The sequence below is a fragment of the Lampris incognitus genome, chromosome 10 (assembly GCF_029633865.1).
Source record: "Lampris incognitus isolate fLamInc1 chromosome 10, fLamInc1.hap2, whole genome shotgun sequence".
Classification (NCBI taxonomy): Eukaryota; Metazoa; Chordata; class Actinopteri; order Lampriformes; family Lampridae; genus Lampris; species Lampris incognitus.
In genome coordinates this window covers 6397235-6416399 of record NC_079220.1, presented here as the reverse complement: position 1 = coordinate 6416399, position 19165 = coordinate 6397235, and the positions used below count along the sequence as shown (strand labels likewise).

Genomic DNA, 19165 nt, shown 5'->3' with positions numbered 1-19165 from the left:
TGTTGTCCACGCGTTTCCGCCGTTCTCCGGGTGTGTTTTGCGGTAGAAAAGCACTTGTCAATCGATTATTTTCGTTTGTGTTCCACCACAATGTTGCATGAGGTGCATAACAGTTTACCTCCGGGTAGTGTAGCGGTCTATTCTGTTGCCTACCAATATGGGGATCGTCGGTTCGAGTCCCCGTGTTAACTCTGGCTTGGTCGGGCGTCCCTACATACACAATTGGCCGTGTCTGCGGGTGGGAAGCTAGATGTGGGTATGTGTCCTGGTCGCCGCACTAGCGCCTCCTCTGGTCGGTCGGGGCGCCTGTTCAGGGGGGAGAGGGAACTGGGGGGGGGATAGCATGATCCTCCCACGCGCTACGTCCCCCTGGTGAAACTCCTCACTGTCAGGTGAAAAGAAGCAGCTGGTGACTCCACATGTATTGGAGGAGGCTTGTGGTAGTCTGCAACCCTCCCGGGATCAGCAGAGGGGGTGGAGCAACAACCGGGACGGCTCAGAGGAGTGGGCGAAAATTGGGGGGGGGGGGATTGAGGGGGATCCAAAAAAACAAAAAAAAAAACAAAATTCAGTTTACTCCCACTTTCATGCAGAACATCAGATTTGCCTTGCGCGGTCTTTGGCAATAATTTTAGTTGGTGAGACGTTCGTGGCGCCCATGTCTGCATCTTCACAACCAGAAACAAGGAAGTGAGTTTGGCGACGTATGGCTCAGTGGTTTGTGCGGGGGATTGCTATGATTGGAGAATTTGCGGGAAACTATGATGATTGGTAAAAGTTGCGGTGATTGCGCAGAATTCGTGGGGATTGGCTGAATTTGTGTCAATTGTTGCGACATCGCGGGAGATTCCATCAGCCGGAGGAAAACCACACAGACACGGGGAGAACATGCAAACTCCACACAGAGGACGACCCGGGATGACCCCCAAGGTTGGACTACACTCTTTGGGTGTCTTGAAAAGTGCTATATAAATGTAATGACTATTATTACCCCCGGGCTCGAACCCAGGACCTTCTTGCTGCGCTAATCACTGCACCACCATGCCGCCACAATGCAGTAACCATCCATCCATTATCCAAACCGCTTATCCTACTCAGGGTCGCAGGAATGCTGGAGCCTATCCCAGCAGTCATTGGGCTGCAGGAGGGGAGACGCCCTGGACAGGCCACCAGGCCATCACACAGGGCGCACACACACACATTCACACCTAGGGACAATTTAGTACGGCCGATTCACCTGACCTACATGTCTTTGGACTGTGGGAGGAAACCGGAGCCCCCGGACGAAACCCACACAGACACGGGGAGAACATGCAAACTCCACACAGAGGACGGCCCGGGACGACCCCCAAGGTTGGACTACCCCAGGGCTCGAACCTAGGACCTTGTTGCCGTGAGGTGACCGCGCTAACTACTGCGCCACCGTGCCTCCACAATGCAATATGTGATTCAAAATAAAGGTAAAACACCTGTGAAAAATCAGTACACAAAGTTCACGTTATATTAACACTACATTGGGCTCAATTTTTACAGACTTTTCTTCGAGTGTAGGTCGAGTACATACAGATTTCACAGTACGTTGACTCCATCTCAGGGAGTCGCACATAAACCTGACACGGAAAACTGGGGGATGGTGTACGGGTTAGACGTCATGTGTGAATGTGAGACCTCTCCATCTCTGTTTTTTTCCTCCTTAGTTTTGTTCCACCAACATCCATTGCAAAATTACAAAACAGAGTGTTGTACTATGAAAAGACTTACACACACCATGTATTGGCCTGTACATGTAGTGCATTTATACAGGTTTTGTAGATCCAGGTGTAAGAGACACATAAACATACTGAGATCAAAAAAGTACATCTGGTCGATCTGCACATCCACACTTTCCCCGTTTATCCAAGACCTCTCATGTCCACATCACAGGGAAACTCTTATCAATGTGTTGGAATGAAAAAATGCAACTAATGGATGGTCAGAATCAGTAGTTGATCAGTCAGTTGCCCAAACTTGACATGGGTATTGACAATTAATTCATTCATTCATTCATTCATTCATCTTCAGCCGCTTCTCCGGGGTCGGGTCGCGGTGGCAGCAAGCTAAGTAGAGCACTCCAGACATCCCTCTCCCCAGCAACGCCCTCCAGCTCCTCCTGGGGGATCCCGAGGCGTTCCCAGGCCACATTGGACACGTGGTCCCTCCAGAGAGTTCTGGGTCTACCCCGGGGTCTCCTCCCAGTTGGCCGTGCCCGGAAAACCTCCGAAGGAAGGCGCCCAGGAGGCATCCTGATCAGATGCCCGAACCATCTCAACTGGCTCCTTTCGACGTGAAGGAGCAGTGGCTCAACTCGGAGCTCCCTCCAGATGTCCGGCCTCCTCACCCGATCTCTAAGTCTGAGTCCAGGCACCCTACGGAGGAAACTCATTTCAGTCGCTTGTATCCACGATCTCACCCTTTCATTCACTACCCAAAGCTCATGACCATAGGTGAGGGTTGGAACGAAGTTTGACCGGTAAATTGACAGCTCAGCTCCCTCTTCACCACAACAGTCCGGTACAGTGTCCACATTACTGCTGATGCTGCACCAATCCGCCTGTCAATCTCCCGCTCCATCCTACCCTCACTCGTGAACAACCCCGAGATACTTGAACTCCTTCACTTGAGACAACAACTCATCCCCAACCCAGAGGGAGCAATCCACCATTTTCCAGTAGAGAACCATGGCCTCAGACTTGGGAGGTGCTGACTCTCATCCCGGCCATTTCACACTCGGCTGCAAGCCGCCCCAGTGCGCGCTGGAGGTGGCGTTCTGATGGAGCCAACAAAACCACATCATCTGCGAAGAGCATAGGTGCAATTCTGAGGTTCCCAAAACGGACGCATTCCTCACCTTTGACTATTAAACTCATTGATTTTTAAATAATTTCCTATCGGGTTTCTGAATTTTCCATCCATCCATCCATCCATTATCCAAACCACTTATCCTGCTCTCATAGTGGCGGGGATGCTGGAGCCTATCCCAGCAGTCATTGGGTGGCAGGCGGGGAGACACCCTGGACAGGCCGCCAGACCATCAACCTAAAATAAATGGCCATACCTATTGTGAAGGCAGTTTGTCTGTGGTATATAATCATATATGATGTTTGCTTCCTTTTAAGCTTTGACCTTGTATGACTTGTATCATGTTTAACTTTAGTCTAGATTGCTTAAGATAGCTAGCTGCTTAAAGTTCATATGTAACAGAACAAAGGTAGTGTTACAAAGTGTCCTCTCCATGTGAACAAGTCAAGGCCTGTTGTTTACTGTTAGCTCATAGTGGACGAATGTATGAGAAACTCACCGAGTGTGGAAACAGCCTTGGTGGGACGTGAGCTGGAAAACACAAGATAAGGAGGACAACAGACAACTGCCCTGTAAGAGAGACTTGACTGTACTGATCAGGGCACTTTGTGCATCTGTTCATGAGCATGTTAAAGTACGACAAGAGAGTTTTGTCTTACTCGTTTATTGTCAGAGTGAAATGAAATAATTGCGATGACACATATCTCTGGTGACATCTTCAAGCAATATCTGCAAAAGCATGCTTCTTTTTTCTGGGGTGATGTTCAATTCCACCCCCCCCCCCCAACATCCGAATGAAAAGCTGTTGTGGTGTTATTGTGTGATTTCTTGTAGATGAAAAAGCACAGACAGACGGAGCCGGAGGCTCTCCTTCTGCACAGGTGGTAAATGGCACTTCCTGTTTGCCTGTGATGTGGCAGGAAATCAGGTCACATGGTGGAAAACTGACAAAGTTGGCTCCACTTACCCAAATCCCTTTCCTAGAAGAAACCGCTCTGTGTGTGTGTGTGTGTGTGTGTGTGTGCATATGTGTGTGTGCGTGCATGCGTGCGTGCACGTATATGTTTCTGCACTTGTTCATTGATGCATACTGATGCTTGCATACGCCTTCATTTGCTGCATTGGTTTTTTTTTTTCTTCTTCTAACCTGTGCCTACTGCTGGCTTTACTTTCTGTGCATTTTAACGGTTTCTTTTTGATGCATTTGCAGCTGTTTTCAGCAGCTGTGCTGTGTACACGAATTTGTAGACATTTCCCCGCAAGTGGCCTATTTTGGTATGTGGTACTCGGTGCGTGCAAGTGCTACACACCAAGTACACACACACACACACACACACACACACACACACACACACACACGTGTCTCACATGCTGCCTTGACCTGCATTCATTTCTGAGCACCAGCTCAGAGTGGGACTGCCTTACCAGAACAGACCACGAATCAGTGCACACAGGCACACACACACACACACACACACACACATGCATGCATGCAGATCAGAGAAGACAAAAACAAGTCGGTTGACCCGCTGTATCTAATAGTAAAACTTAATACTCAGAAATACTGAGATGTACTCAGATGCCGAATGTTAAGGACGGGTTTAGACCCAAACGTTGATCCCCCTCAGAATTAAATTAGGAGCTCATTTTTTATTGTAGCTTAGTTGTCTCAAAGCGCGGTAGCTTACAAAGCAACCGACAAAATGTACAACATGTCACTTAAAAGACTGAACCCACTGCCCTGCTAGATGGTGCTATTAAGTTTTGAAAGTAGACCTTAATACTTTTGATTTTTCAGTATTTAATTCCTTGTTCAAAGACATTTTATACCAATATGAGCCACTTAGGGCGGTACGGTGGCACAGTGGTTAGCACACCTCACAGCAAGAAGGTCCTGGGTTCGAGCCCCGGGGTAGTCCAACCTTGGGGGTTGCCGCGGGTCGTCCTCTGTGTGGCGTTTGCATGTTGTGCCCGTGTCTGTGTGGGTTTCCTCCGGGTGCTCTTGTTTCCTCCCATCGTCGAAAGACATGTAGGTCAGGTGAATCAGCCGTACTTAATTGCCCCTAAGTGTGTGTGTGTGTGTGTGTGTGTGTGTGTGTGTGTGTGTGTGTGTGTGTGTTCGCCCTGTGTGAGCCTGGCGGCCTGTCCAGGGTGTCTCCCCGCCTGCCACCCAGCGACTGCTGGGATAGGCTCCAGCATTCCTGTGACCCTGAGTAGGATAAGCGGGTTCGGATAATGAATGGGTGGATGGATGAGCCACTTATAAGTATATGGTCAAAGATGTGAGGGCCTCTTATTTCTCTAATCTAATTACTTCAAGTAAACGCAATCCCAAGGTCCTATTTGACACTCCCAGTAACATTGTAACCCCTGCTTCACCAACTGTGCCTGTATCATTAAATTATGACTTTAACATTTTTTGTACTCATTTTGTGAATAAGATTAGAGCTGCCGGGTTAAACATCTCCCCTTCATCTACCCATTTTGAATATATCTCAGTTTTGCCTGTCTCTTATAGATTCTTTTTCGCAGATCTCTTCCATCAGCTTCACTGATACGGTGAGCAATATGAAACCTTCCTCAAGCCCCCTAGATATCTTACCACCGTCCTTGTTTAAGGACGCCCTTGGGCCTATTGGTAACTGTGTGGTTGCAATTAAAAGTTGTTCAGTTAAATCAGGTTGGATCCCTAGTTATTTTAAACTTGCTATTGTTTAGCCTCTGCTTAAAAGAAACAAACCTTGAGCCATCACTGCCAAAAAATTAAAGGCCTATTTCCAAGTTGCCTTTCATATCAAAAAGCTTAGAAAAGGTTTTGGCTAAGCAATAACATAATGTCCTTGATGTCCATAACAACTTGACAAATTTCAGTCTGCTTTTCACAAAAAGCATTCCACTGGAACTTACTTGCTTAGAGTCTCTAATGATATTGTTATCAGCTGATGCAGGTGAATACTCTGTTCTATTGCTGCTAGATCTCAGCACAGCTTTCAATACTGTTGACCACCACATTTAGATTGATAGGCTCAGGCAGTGAGTGGACATCTCTGGGAGTGTCCTGGAGTGGTTCTCCTCTCATCTATTGGATAGGAGTTTTTCCATTTCTGTAGGTCAGTTTGTGTCTGCTTCTTCTGCCCTGTGCTGTGGTGTGCCCCAAGGTTCAGTCCTGGTTCCCATTTTATTTGGTCTATATATGCTTCCTCTTCGGCGTAGTAGTGTTCCTGATTCCTGGTTCCTGATTATACATGCCACTAAAACCCTCAGATCCTAGCGCCCTAGCAAATCTCACAACTTGCTTCTCTGACATTAAATCCTGGATGTCTGAAAATTTTCTCAAATTTAATGATAAGTCTGGGGTCATTCTGTTTGGTACCAAAAATTCCATCAGCCCTTTTGTTACTAAGCTTGGTGGTCTGTCAGGTAGTCTGAAGCAGATTGCTAGGAATCTTGGGGTAATATTCGGTGTTAACCTCGGTTTGATAATCAAATCAAACATGTTGTTCAGTCATGCTTTCTCCAACTCAAGCTAATATCCAGAGTTGGGTCATTTTGATCAATTGCCGATCTGCAAAACATTGTACATGCTTTTGTACTATTCTCAGCTTGACTATTGTAATGCACTTTACTCTGGTGTCAGTAAGGGCTCCCTCCACCATCTGCGGTTGGTACAAAACGCTGTACTCGGCTCCTTACCAGGACAAAGAGGCATGACCATATCACTCCTGTGCTTGCCTCCCTACACTGGCTCCCTGTTAGATTTCAGATTGATTTTAAAATTGTATTGCTCACTTTTAAGGCTTTAAACGGTCTTGCTCCTACATACATTTCTGATTTATTGACCTGGTATATGCCCTCTCAACCATTAAGCTCCGCAGATGGAGCCCTGCTGGTTATTCACAGGTCTCGGTTGGTTACAAAGGGTGAGGGGCTTTTGCTGTTAGAGCCCCCACACTATGGAACTCTCTTCCTATTGAACTAAGACAGACAAAGTCTCCAGCTTCTGTTAAATCTCATCTAAAATCTTTTATGTTTATGAAAGCTTTTACGAATGTTTGATATTTGTTTTTTTTCTTTATACTGTTTTTATTTTTACTCTTATTTGGTCTTACTCTTATTTTTTTCCTTGTCTGGTTTTATTTCTTTGTAAAGCACTTTGTAACATTGTTTTCGAAAAGTGCTATATAATAAAGTTATTGTTATTAAGTCCTTATTATCACCCCAGACAGTGTGATTTTTAAGGTCAAGCTAAGTTCGGATTCTTTTTCCTCTTCCGTCCGCTCCAGTCTTAGAAACCTTGGTGTTATGATGCGTCCAGGTAGCATAGCAGTCTATTCCGTTGCCTACCAATATGGGGATCGTCGGTTCGAGTCCCCGTGTTAACTCCGGCTTGGTCGGGCGTCCCTACATACACAAATGGCCGTGTCTGTGGGTGGGAAGCTGGATGTGGGTATGTGTCCTGGTCGCTGCAATAGCGTCTCCTCTGGTCGGTCAGGGCGCCTATTTGGGGGATTGGGGGGGATAGCATGATCCTGCCACACGCTACGGCCCCCTGGTGAAACTCCTCACTGCCAGGTGAAAAGAAGCGGTTGGCATCTCCACATGTATCGGAGGAGACACATGGTAGTCTGCAGACCTCCTCGGATCGGCAGAGGGGGTGGAGCAGAGACCGGGATGGCTCGGAAGAGTGGGGTAATTGGCTAAGTACAATGGGGGAGAAAAAGGGTGGAAAGTCCAAAAGAAAAAGAAACCTTGGTGTTATATTTGATTGTAGCATGTTCTTTACCTGTCATGTCAAGATGCTGACTTGTTCCTGCTTTCATCATTTGAGAAACACTGCTAGGCTTCGGCTTGTTGTGTCGTGTGCCGAGATGGAAGTGATTATTCCTGCATTCGTCTCCGCATGCTGAGACTGTTCCTCTTTTTACTTGCCTTAGCAAATCCTCTCTGGATGAGCTACCAGTTATTCAGAATGCTGCTGCAAGGGTTTTCATTAGAACTCCGCTCACAATACTGCCATCCTGGCGTCCTTAGGGCCCAGACACACCAAACCAACTAGCGGCGACGAAGGCCAACTGTTGCATCGCCTCACGTCGCCTGCCGTCCGGGCCAAAAAGTAGCACTTGAACACACCGCAAAGACTACAGCCGATGGCGCTGATTCGTTAGCTTAGCACCGATTCGCTAAGCTGAACAGCCAATGAGTGACCTACCTCACCGACGGGCTCCGCCGATTCAACATGCTGAATCACCCGAAAAGCTGCCGACAGGGGTCCGACTAGTGCCGACGGTGCGGGACACACCGCAAAAACTAGGGTCACAGACGCTCACCGACGACCCGTCATAGGCCGACGGCCGACCATCGGCCTGGTGTGTCAGGGCCCTTAAACTGGCTTCCAGTTGAATATAGGATCGAACTTAAGATTTCAGTGATTACCTGTAGAGTCTTGCATGATCAGGCACCCTCCAACATCGCCAATCTGATTTGCCCCTACACAACATCAGCATCACTTTGGTCGTCTGATAAATTTTTACTGTCTGTACCTCATACCCGACTCCAAACCAGTAGTGATGGAACTTTCACAATAGTTGCACCCAAACTGTGGAAGGCTCGCTCGCCCCGTGGCTTCGTGGTCTGTTGACCCTGTGGCCAATTTTAAAAAGCAGCTAAAAACTCACCTGTTCAGTCTGGGTATTGTTTAGTCTTTGCTTAATGTGCATATTGCTTGTTATTGTCTGGGCGGCACAGTGGCGCAGTGGTCAGCGCGGTCGCCTCACAGCAAGAAGGTTCTGGGTTCAAGCCCTGGGGTGGTCCAAGCCTAGGGGTCATCCCGGGTCGTCCTCTGTGTGGAGTTTGCATGTTCTCCCGGTGTCTGCGTGGGTTTCCTCCGGGTGCTCCAGTTTCCTCCCACAGTCCAAAGACATGTAGGTCAGGTGAATCGGCCGTACTAAATTGTCCCTAGGTGTGAATGTGTGTGTGTCTGTCTGTCTGTCTGTCTGTCTATCTGTCTGTCTGTCTGTCTGTCTGTTGGCCGGCCCTGTGATGTCCTGGCGGCCTGTCCAGGGTGTCTCCCCGCCTGCCACCCAATGACTGCTGGTATAGGCTGCAGCTTCCCCGCGACCCTGAGAACAGGATAAGCGGTTCGGAATGGATGAATGGATGGATGTTATTGTCTGGCTTATGTATTCTCTGTTCATCTTTTATTCATTTATTTCTTTGTCTTTCATTGTGAAGCCCCTTGTGACTCTGAAAATTGCTATATAAATAAACTTTACTTACTTTATTACTATACTGTGGAGCTTGGTGGGCAGAGATGGAAGAGTGTGGATCAGACCTGTCAGTTTGTGATACTCCCTCCCTCCATCCATCCCCGCTCATCCTGCTCTCAGGGTCGCGGGGATGCTGGAGCCTATCCCAGCAGTCACTGGGTGGCAGGTGGGGAGACACCCTGGGCAGGACGCCAGACCCCGGGCCGAGAGAGAGAGAGATGGCCTGAGATGGCTTAAGATGACTATTTAAGATAAAGAGTAGTAATAATGCCTCAATCTTCTTCTTTTTTTAACCATATGCTTCTTGCCATACATTTCCCATAATGCACAGCTCCTTCCAGCAAGTGTGTGTGTGCTGAGAAACTGCAGAGGTTTTTCTTTAAGGACATTTTAATAAGGAGGCTAAGCCGGCGGTTTTTGACACTGCACCGCGTGTGTGTGCGTAACAAGCGGTCATGTTTCTTAACTAGTCTAGTAAAATAGGAAGGAGGAAGTGGCTTTTTTATTTTATCAGGTTTTGACCAACTTGATAAGGCGAGCACTTAACGTAAATAACTCCGTGTCTCTACGTGTGTGTGTGTGCATGTGTTTGTGTGCGTGTAACAAGCGGTCATTTTCTGAACTAGTCTACTGAAATACAAAGAGGAAGTGGCTTGTGTATATTATCAGATTTTTAACAACTTGACACAGCTAGCACTTACAGTAAGTCTACATGTGTGTGTGTGTGTGTGTGTAGGGACATGGCTTTTTCTGTCTTTATGGCACCACATCGCTTGTGTTAATGTGTCCATTAGGGTCAAATGTGGGTGCACGTATGGGTGCACGTGCAAGTCTTCTGGTAAATGGCCCGAGTACTGCTGACTTCTGAGAACAGGATTATTAGAACCTGGTTTTCTGTCAAGCTGCTGATAATAAACCATCAATCTCTGCCACTTGATTATTATAGTAAGTCACCAGTCACACACTAATACTCCTGCCCCGTCATCCCTCTCTTCCCCTTCCTTCTTCATCCCCCCCCCCCTCCCCGTTCTTCTCTCTCATCCTATCCTAACTCATTCTCCCACTCCTCTTTTACTGGACCACCCCACCGCCTTCCAACATGCAGGCCAATGTAGGAGGCGTACGGCGGTTCACCAAGCCCCCGGAGTCCCTGGAGCGCTCGCTGGAGCTGTCTCGCCACCGGGGGCGCAAAAGAACCCAGAAACGGCCCAACTACAAGAACCTCGGGGAGGAAGAGGAGGAGGAGGAGGAGCGGGCCAGGGAAGGAGGAGGAGGAGAGGAGGGCTGGGAGGACGACGGTAGAGGAGGCGAGCGGGATGGCGGCCGGGACAGGGAGAAGGGAAAAGGTACAGAGGGAGGAGAGAGAGGAGGAGCAGGAGGTGGAGGTGGGAGCTCAAAGGGAAGCAGAGCGAGTGGGGAGACAGCGGAAGGTGAGTGAGTGTGTGTGTGTTGAGTGCGTTTGTATATGTGTAAGTGTGTTTACCTCACCGGACACGGGACGTACTGGACCGTGCGTGTCGATGTGTCTGTGCCGCCATCGATCAGACCCAGCGTCCCATGACGCACTGTGGTTACCCAGTAGCTGGCACGGAAGCAGCCCTCCTCTCCAAACTGGAAACAAAGAGAAACTGAAAGATAAACAACTTAATTTCCTGTTAACTCTGAAAATTGTCTTTAATGCTGTCACAGAGGGACTGGTAGTGAGGCAGTACACTTCCTGCATGACAGTTGGAAGTAGTGGCGGGAATGTCGACACCTCCATATTACTGTAAAACCAAAGACTTTCATCAGTAGCCAATGAATCTTAATTGTGTCAACACTCTCGGCGAAAGATAGCAACTTAACAACCATTTACTCCAGTGACAATCGTTGAGATTGCAACTTTGAGGTCTCCACATTTGTCAAATGAACTAAAAAGAAGGAAGAACAAGAAAGCTCGTCTGACCAGGTTGGACAGCAAAGTCATTCACACTTTTTCAGAACTGTCAAAATTAAAGGTGGCGAAAGAAGCTGTCCATCATAGAGAGGGGTGGAGTTATAAACCAGAAATAGTCAGTACTACTGGAGATCAGTTGGTGGCGGAAATATGCCATTTCTTTGTTTGCAAACCATATTTCTTTGTTTGCCAAAAGAAGAAAAATGAGAGCGGGATATACAGTGCAGCCGGAAAGTATTCACACCCCTTCACTTTCCCCACATTTTGTTATGTTACAGCCTTATTCCAAAATGGATTAAATTCCTTTTTTTTCCTCATCAATCTACACACAATACCCCATAATGACAAAGTGAAAAAGGTTTTGTAGAAATTTTGGCAAATTTATTACAAATAAAAAACTGAAATATTGCATGTACATAAGTACTCACACCCTTTACTCAGTACTTGGTTGAGGCACCCTTGGCAGCGATTACAGCCTCAAGTCTTCTTGGGTATGAAGCTACAAGCTTGGCACACCTATATTTGGGTTATTTCTCCCATTCTTCTCTGCAGATCCTCTCAAGCTCTGTAAGGTTAGATGGGGAGCGTTGCTGCACAGCTATTTTCAGGTCTTTCCAGAGATGTTCAATGGGGTTCAAGTCTGGGCTCTGGATGGGCCACTCAAGGACATTCATTGTCGTGTTGAAAGGTAAACCTTCGCCCCAGTCTGAGGTCCTGAGCGCTCTGGAGCAGGTTTTCATCAAGGATCTCTCTGTACTTTGCTCCTTTCATCTTTCCCTCGATCCTGACTAGTCTCCCAGTTCCTGCCGCTGAAGAACATCCCCACAGCATGATGCTGCCACCACCATGCTTCACTGTAGGGATGGTATTAGCAAGGTGATGAGAGGTGCCTGGTGTCCTCCAGATGTGATGTTTGGCATTCAGGCCAGAGAGTTCAGTCTTGGTTTCATCAGACCAGAGAATCTTGTTTTTCATGGTCTGAGAGTCCTTTAGGTGCTTTCTGGCAAACTCCAAGTGGGCTGTCATGTGCCTTTTACTGAGCAGAGGCTTCCGTCTGGCCACTCTACCATAAAGGCCTGATTGGCGGAGTGCTGAAGAGATGGTTGTCCTTCTGGAAGGTTCTCCCATCTCCACAGAGGAACGCTGGAGCTCTGTCAGAGTGACCATCGGGTTCTTGGTCACCTCCCTGACCAAGGCCCTTCTCCCCCGATTGCTCAGCTTGGCTGGGCGGCCAGCTCTAGGAAGAGTCCTGGTGGATCCAAACTTCTTCCATTTATGAATGATGGAGACCACTGTGCTCTTCGGGACCTTCAAAGCTGTAGAAATTTTTTTGTACCCTTCCCCAGATCTGTGCCTCAATACAATCCTGTCTCAGAGGTCCACAGACAATTCCTTTGACCTCATGGCTTGGTTTCTGCTCTGACATACACTGTCAACAGTGGGACCTTATATAGACTGGTGTGTGCCTTTCCAAATCATGTCCGATCAATTGAATTTACTACAGGTGGACTCCAATCAAGATGTAGAAACATCTCAAGGATGATCAGTGGAAACAGGATGAACCTGAGCTCAATTTTGAGTGTCATAGCAAAGGGTGTGAATACTTATGTACATGCAATATTTCACTTTTTTATTTTTAATAAATTTGCAAAGATTTCTACAAAACATTTTTCACTTTATCATTATGTGGTATTGTGTGTACATTGATTAGAAAAAAAAGGAATTTAATCCATTTTGGAATAAGGCTGTAACATAACAAAATGTGGGGAACGTGAAGGGGTGTAAATACTTTCCAGATGCACTGTATATACAAATTTTCAGCCTTTCTATTGTTTACTGGCATGTGTATCATAATTTGATCATCAATATGAAATTTCACAGTTCAAATAGTAGAGGAAAAGAGCAACGCTAAGTGGCTAACAGTAGATTATGAGCTGTTAGCACAGCTGTTAGCATTGTGGCCCTTGCAGATCACAGACTAGCTAGCTAGCTAGCTAGCGGTGGCAGAAACGATTGCTTCTTTATATTCAACATTGATGGTTTAGCCAAGCCTGCTGCTGTGCCTAGCTTGTGTGTTTCCAATAAAATTATGAACACACGGGGGCGTCTGGGTGGTGTGGCGGTCTATTCTGTTGCCTACCAACACAGGGATCGCTGGTTCTAATCCCGGTGTTACCTCCGGCTTGGTTGGGCGTCCCTGCAGACACAATTGGCCGTGTCTGAGGGTGGGAAGCCGGACGTGGGTATATGTCCTGGTCGCTGCACTAGTGCCTCCTCTGGTTGGTCGGGGCACCTGTTCGGGGGGGGGGCTGGGGGCAATAGCATGATCCTCTCACGCGCTACGCCCCCCTGGTGAAACTCCTCACAGTCAGGTGAAAAGAAGCGGCTGGTGACTCCACATGTATCGGAGGAGGCATGTGGTAGTCTGCAGCCCTCTCCAGATCAGCAGAGCGGGTGGAGCAGCCACCAGGATGGCTCGGAAGAGTGGGGTAATTTGTCAAGTACAGCTGGGGAGAAAAAGGGGGAACCCCCCCCCCCAACAAAGTATATAGATATGTGAAAAAAAAAACCTCTTTCCAGTTTTGAGACGAGGACTCTGTCATGCCGCTGCTCTCCTTGTGTGACGCCTTGTCATTTCCCCCATGGTTACCGTGGTTACCACTGATCACCATTTCCAGCACAGCCAACTGTCCATACCAACCACTATCTTCACAGTGAAACGCCACCTACACATCCATCCTGCACTCCTCACATCTCTGCCTGTCTCTCACTCTCCTGCTTGTGTGTTTGTGTCTCTGTTGTGTGTGAGGATGCTCCTCTGTGTATTTATGGGTAAAGATGTACTTGTTTCACTCAGTCTGTGAAATGATTGCACGTTACAGTGATGTCTTCTGTCCTAAGAACACAGTACAGACTCCTACTGTGCAGTCTGTACCTGTTAGCTTCAAACTTAGTTGGGGAATCAAAGTGCTTTTAATTGTTTGTTCGCTGTAGTCAGGTGGGCCTAGTACTGCCGCTTCATTTTAAGGTGGCGTTTGATAGCGTCCAGGATCTGAAATGCAACAGTTGGCCTGGAGTTGAACAGTTAGCCGGTGAAAGGGAATAGCACTGCACACGGCGTAGTGGTTGGCACTGTCGCCTCATAGCAAGCAGGTCCTGGGTTCGAACCCCGGGGTTGTCCAACTTTGGGGGTCATCCCAGGTCGTCCTCTGTGGGGAGTTTGCATGTTCTCCCTGTGTCTGTGGTGAGTTTTCTCCGTGTGCTCTGGTTTCCCCCACCATCAAAAAGACATGCATGTTAGGGGTAGCACTCCTGTCTGTGCCCCTGACCAAGGCATGGTGAGACGGAGTTGGTCCCCGGGCACTGCATGGCGGCTGCCCACTGCTCCTAGCTACACAGCTAAGATGGGTTAAATGCAGTGTATTTTCCCTACAGGGATCAGTAGAGTATATCAAAATCAAAAAACCTTGAGTGTTTGGCAAACAGGCATGACCACTGTGGTTCGAGTCTCAAAATGCAATCTCGCATAGCCAGACCTCCGTCTTGTCAAACTCAAGGTCATCAAGTTTATCCATCCATCCATTATCCGAACCGCTTATCCTGCTCTCAGGGTTGCAGGGATGCTGGAGCCTATCCCAGCAGTCATTGGGCAGCAGGCGGGGAGACCCTGGACAGGCCGCCAGGCCATCACAGGGCCCACACACACATTCACACCTAGGGACAATTTAGTATGGCCGATTCACCTGACCTACATGTCTTTGGACTGTGGGAGGAAACCAGAGCACCCGGAGGAAACCCACGCAGACACGGAGAGAACATGCAAACTCCCTACAGAGGATGACCTGGGATGACCCCCAAGGTTGGACTACCCCGGGGCTCGAACCCAGGACCTTCTTGTTGTGAGGCGACCGCGCTAACCACTGCGCCACCGTGCCGTATCATCAAGTTTAATTCCAACATACAAGCTGGGTTGAAGAGGGCAGGGACACATTGGGCTGTCATCTTAGTGTCAGAGAACTGAGGGCAGAGCCTGGTTTTGGCACTCATCTTTATACTGTTCTGCAAACAACAACTAATTTGTTCGACGCCAGTGAAGATTTGGATTAGATAAAATAAAACTGCAAATACCATGCAAACCATTAAATATTTGCGGCAAATCTTTGCCAGGATTAATAAACATAATCAGTTTCAGGGTAGAGCTTTGGGTCCAGAGTAATCCGTTATTGTTATTACTATTATCATTTTCAGCATAGCTAAGATAAACAAGGAAACATGTTCCTATCCGAACAGTAAAACTAACCAGAGGTGGCGTTTCTGGGTTTCCTGGTAAAATTTGTTTTCCTGGAAGTGCTCCACCCAGTGGTTTGTGCTAGCACCAGAACAAGACGACGGCAGAGAAAGATAGCCATGGCTAGCATTGCGTATACATTCAAACTTGACTATATTGCGTCAACATGTCGGTGTGTCGATATTTTCAGAAGTGGCGAGAGGGGCGCGTTCCTTGTGATGGAGCTGTAATCGGTGGCTAGGCGACTATTTCTGAGGCCCTGTGGCGGGTGTGTGTGAGAGGTTCTGTGATGCGTAACCTGTATCCGAATAGATGTTGATAAGACTGACCTTCTCTTACGTGTCTCTGGGTGTGTGTATGTGCAGAGATCGAGATGGTGGTGATGGAGAAGTGTAAGGTGTCCGAGCTTACGGAACAAAACATTACCGACGAGGAGAAGACCGCCGCCGCCACCCGCACACACACACAAAGGAGCAGGTACACACACACACACACACACACACACACACACACACACAAACCCATAACCACACTCAACAAATTACACTGCTGTCAATTGTCTAAAGAGAATGGTCAGAGTGAAAGAGTTCACTGGTGTCGTGTAACAGAATGAAGAGAAAGAAACTATCCATTCTGTTACACGACACCATCTAATTGTTAGGAAATTAATGTTGCTGATTCTGTAAAGTGAATGAATCTCTCTCTCTCTCTCTCTCTCTCTCTCTCTCTCTCTCTTTCACTGTCTGCCTGTCTCGCTCCATCTCTTTCAACGTCTGTCTTTCCTCCCCTTTCCCAGACCATTCCTAGACATGGTGTACAGTGCTTTGGACTGCACCAGTGAGGACTACCATGCCCTGTTTGTCCTCTGCTTGCTCTATGCTGTCTCACACAGTAAAGGTCAGGCTGTTTTGTCTTGCAGAGTTCATAACGACTTGTCAACATTTGTCCATGTGTAAGGGTGCACAATGGCTTTCATAAAACATAGTCGAACCGCACACAATGACAGGGACAGGCTAAAAATGTCAGTAGAAACCTATGATAACAGTGTAATATGCCCTGAGCACATGGGAAGGGATGCTGTGTGGGCCAGTGGCTTTACAAGCCTCAACCCTTTTAAAAATTTTCCTCACATCAGCCTCTGTCAGCTGTAGATCGACTTCATCGGGTGGGCGCTGTGCTGCTGTCACTGAGTCCAAGCTGTGAGCTTGAAAGCGGGCATAAAAGTTGTTAAGCTCATCCGGGAGAGAGGCAGAGGTGTTGGTAGCCACACTGGATTTAGATTTATATTCCATAATCGCCTGCAGCCCCCTCCACAGTTTGTCCCTATAGTCTTTTAGTAGCTTTGATGGTTCTCCTTAAGTCGTACCTGGATTATTTTTTTTTTTGCAGCATTCTTTGTCCCCCTATTTAAAAGTAGTGGTACACTCCCTCAACCTTAGGCAAATATCACTGTTAATCCAGGGCTTCTGGTTGTTGTAGACGCAAATAGATCGTACTGGGATACAGTTATCCATACAGAATCTAACATAGCCAGTGACTGATTCAACATACTCATCCAAACTCGAGGCTGAATCCTTGAAGATTGACCAGTCTGTTGTTTCAAAACATCCCTGGAGTTTGGATCTGTGTTCTGTAGTTCAGCACTGTACTGTCCTCACAGTGGGCTGCACGCACTTCACTTTCTGCTTGTATGCAAGAAGCAAGCACTCTGACAGGTGGCTGGATTTCTCAAAGTGAGGTCGCGGGATGGACCTGTAAGCTGCCTTGACTGTGGAGTAACAGCCAAGTCAAGTCAATTTTATTTGTATAGCCCAATATCACAAATTACAAATTTGCCCCAAGGGGCTTTACAGCAACACGACATCCTGTCCTTAGACCCTCGCAGCGGATAAGGAAACAACTCCCTAAAAAAAAACCTTTAACAGGGAGACAAAATAAGAAGAAACCTCAGAGAGAGCAACAGAGGAGGGCTCTTGCTCCCAAGATGCACAACATGCAATGGATGTTGTGTTTACACAATTGTCAGAATACAACATTGAAAGAATAACAGAATTATAATGGAATTATAAAATACATGAAGAATATGATGAGGAGGATGCCAAGCAGTGTCCAGATGCCACTGGAACAGCCCAGGACCCAAGCCACGTGACCACCATCACCATGTAAAATAAATAAATTAGTCACATATCTTAGTGAGAGAAGGATAAAACAGGATAATAAAATTATATGGATTTATAAGATGTATAAAAAGAAAATGTGATGAGGGGGATGCCAGGCAGGGTCCCGGTGGTGACCACCGTCACCATGGAGACCTGGGAGGAGGACACTGCACGTGCACACAAGGGAGACTCACGTCACACCATTCTAACACATAAAAAGAGAAAGGAGAAGACATCACTCAGAGAGAGAGAAAAGACGTGAGAGAAGAGAACAGTTTGCAATAGTCTATAATCTATACGCTATAATCTCATCGGCAGAACAATGCTTGGTAAATTCATTGAGACAGAAACCGACCCACCATGCATACAGGTTGTGAAGCACTCAAACGCAGCTAATTGTAGGCTAAGGCAAAAAAGATGAGTTTTAAGTTTGGATTTAAAGGACTCAACAGACTCTGAGTGTCTGATGGCAGCATGCAGGTTATTCCACAAGAATGGAGCCTGATAGGAAAAGGCCCTGCCACAAGCTGACTTCTTTTTAACTTTGGGTACACACAGGAGCCCTGTATTTTGAGAGCAAAGAGCTCGAGATGGTATATGTACTGTTTAAGGAGATCAGATTATGGACATGCTCACTCACAGACCACAAAATGTCAGGATAGGTAACCATACATCTTCACCCCTCATCCTGAACACAGGTGTGCCACAGGGCTGTGTGCTCAGTCCAGCCCTCTTCACCCTTTTCACCCACGATTGTACCCCCTTTCACTCCTCCAACACTATAGTGAAGTTTGCTGATGACACCACTATAGTGGAACTCATAACCAACAACGAGGAGACACACTACAGAGAGGAGGTCCAACATCTGGCTGGCTGGTGTTCAGACAATAACCTGGTCCTGAACACCAGTAAAACAAAGGAGATCATTGTGGACTTTAGGAGATCCAGGAAGACCGCCCCACCCCCACTGTACATAAATAGTGAAGAGGTGCACATTGTGAATAACATCAAATTCCTGGGAATCCACATCACCAAAGAACTCACATAGTCACTCAACACCTCCCACCTGGTGAAGAAAGCACAACAGAGGCTTTTCTTCCTCAGGGAACTTAAACAAGCCGGTCTCCCTTCTCAGCTGCTGGTAAACTTTTACAGAAGTTGATAGAAAGCATCCTCTGTCAATGTGTCACAGGGTGATATGCCAGCTGCACAGCAGAGAACAGGAAGGACTTGGCCTGGATGGTAAAGATGGCACAGAGGATTGTGTGAGCTGTGCTTCCGAGCAGAGGAAACCCAGCAACATCAGCAAAGACACAACACACCCAGGTCATAGTCTGTTCGTTCCCTTGCCATTAGGGAAAAGATACCACACCATCAAAACCCAGACTAACAGGCTGAGGAACAGCTTCTTCCTCAGAGCTGTAGCCTCCATTGCCCCCCCCCCCCCAAACACACACACACACACATCTGCCTATAGCTGCTGAGGACTAACTGGTACTAAAGCCTTTGCAATATGGACAACTATATGCAATAACCCCATGCACTATTCTGAACTTTAAAAGCCGCTGCTATCTTTTATTGTCTTATCATCATTTTTGCTACCTCACTTATTTATACTAAATGTTGTTTGTCCTTGTTTTTATCTTGGGTTTTTTTAGATATTCTTTACCTTGTCTAG

General features: G+C 47.2%; 1 protein-coding gene across 2 annotated transcripts in view; it reads left to right on the top strand.

Annotated features, from left to right (window-relative positions):
• The window catches only part of clec16a (C-type lectin domain containing 16A), a 108015-nt gene that overhangs the window by 34376 nt on the left and 54474 nt on the right, over positions 1 to 19165 (top strand). The window contains exons 10-12 of one of the 2 annotated variants that reach the window (XM_056288042.1): positions 10210 to 10450; positions 15694 to 15805; positions 16125 to 16225. In XM_056288042.1, coding sequence (XP_056144017.1) covers positions 10210 to 10450; positions 15694 to 15805; positions 16125 to 16225 — 454 coding nt within the window. Of the gene's footprint in view, positions 1 to 10209; positions 10535 to 15693; positions 15806 to 16124; positions 16226 to 19165 lie in introns of both variants that reach the window. The other variant, XM_056288041.1, reaches the window with a different exon arrangement.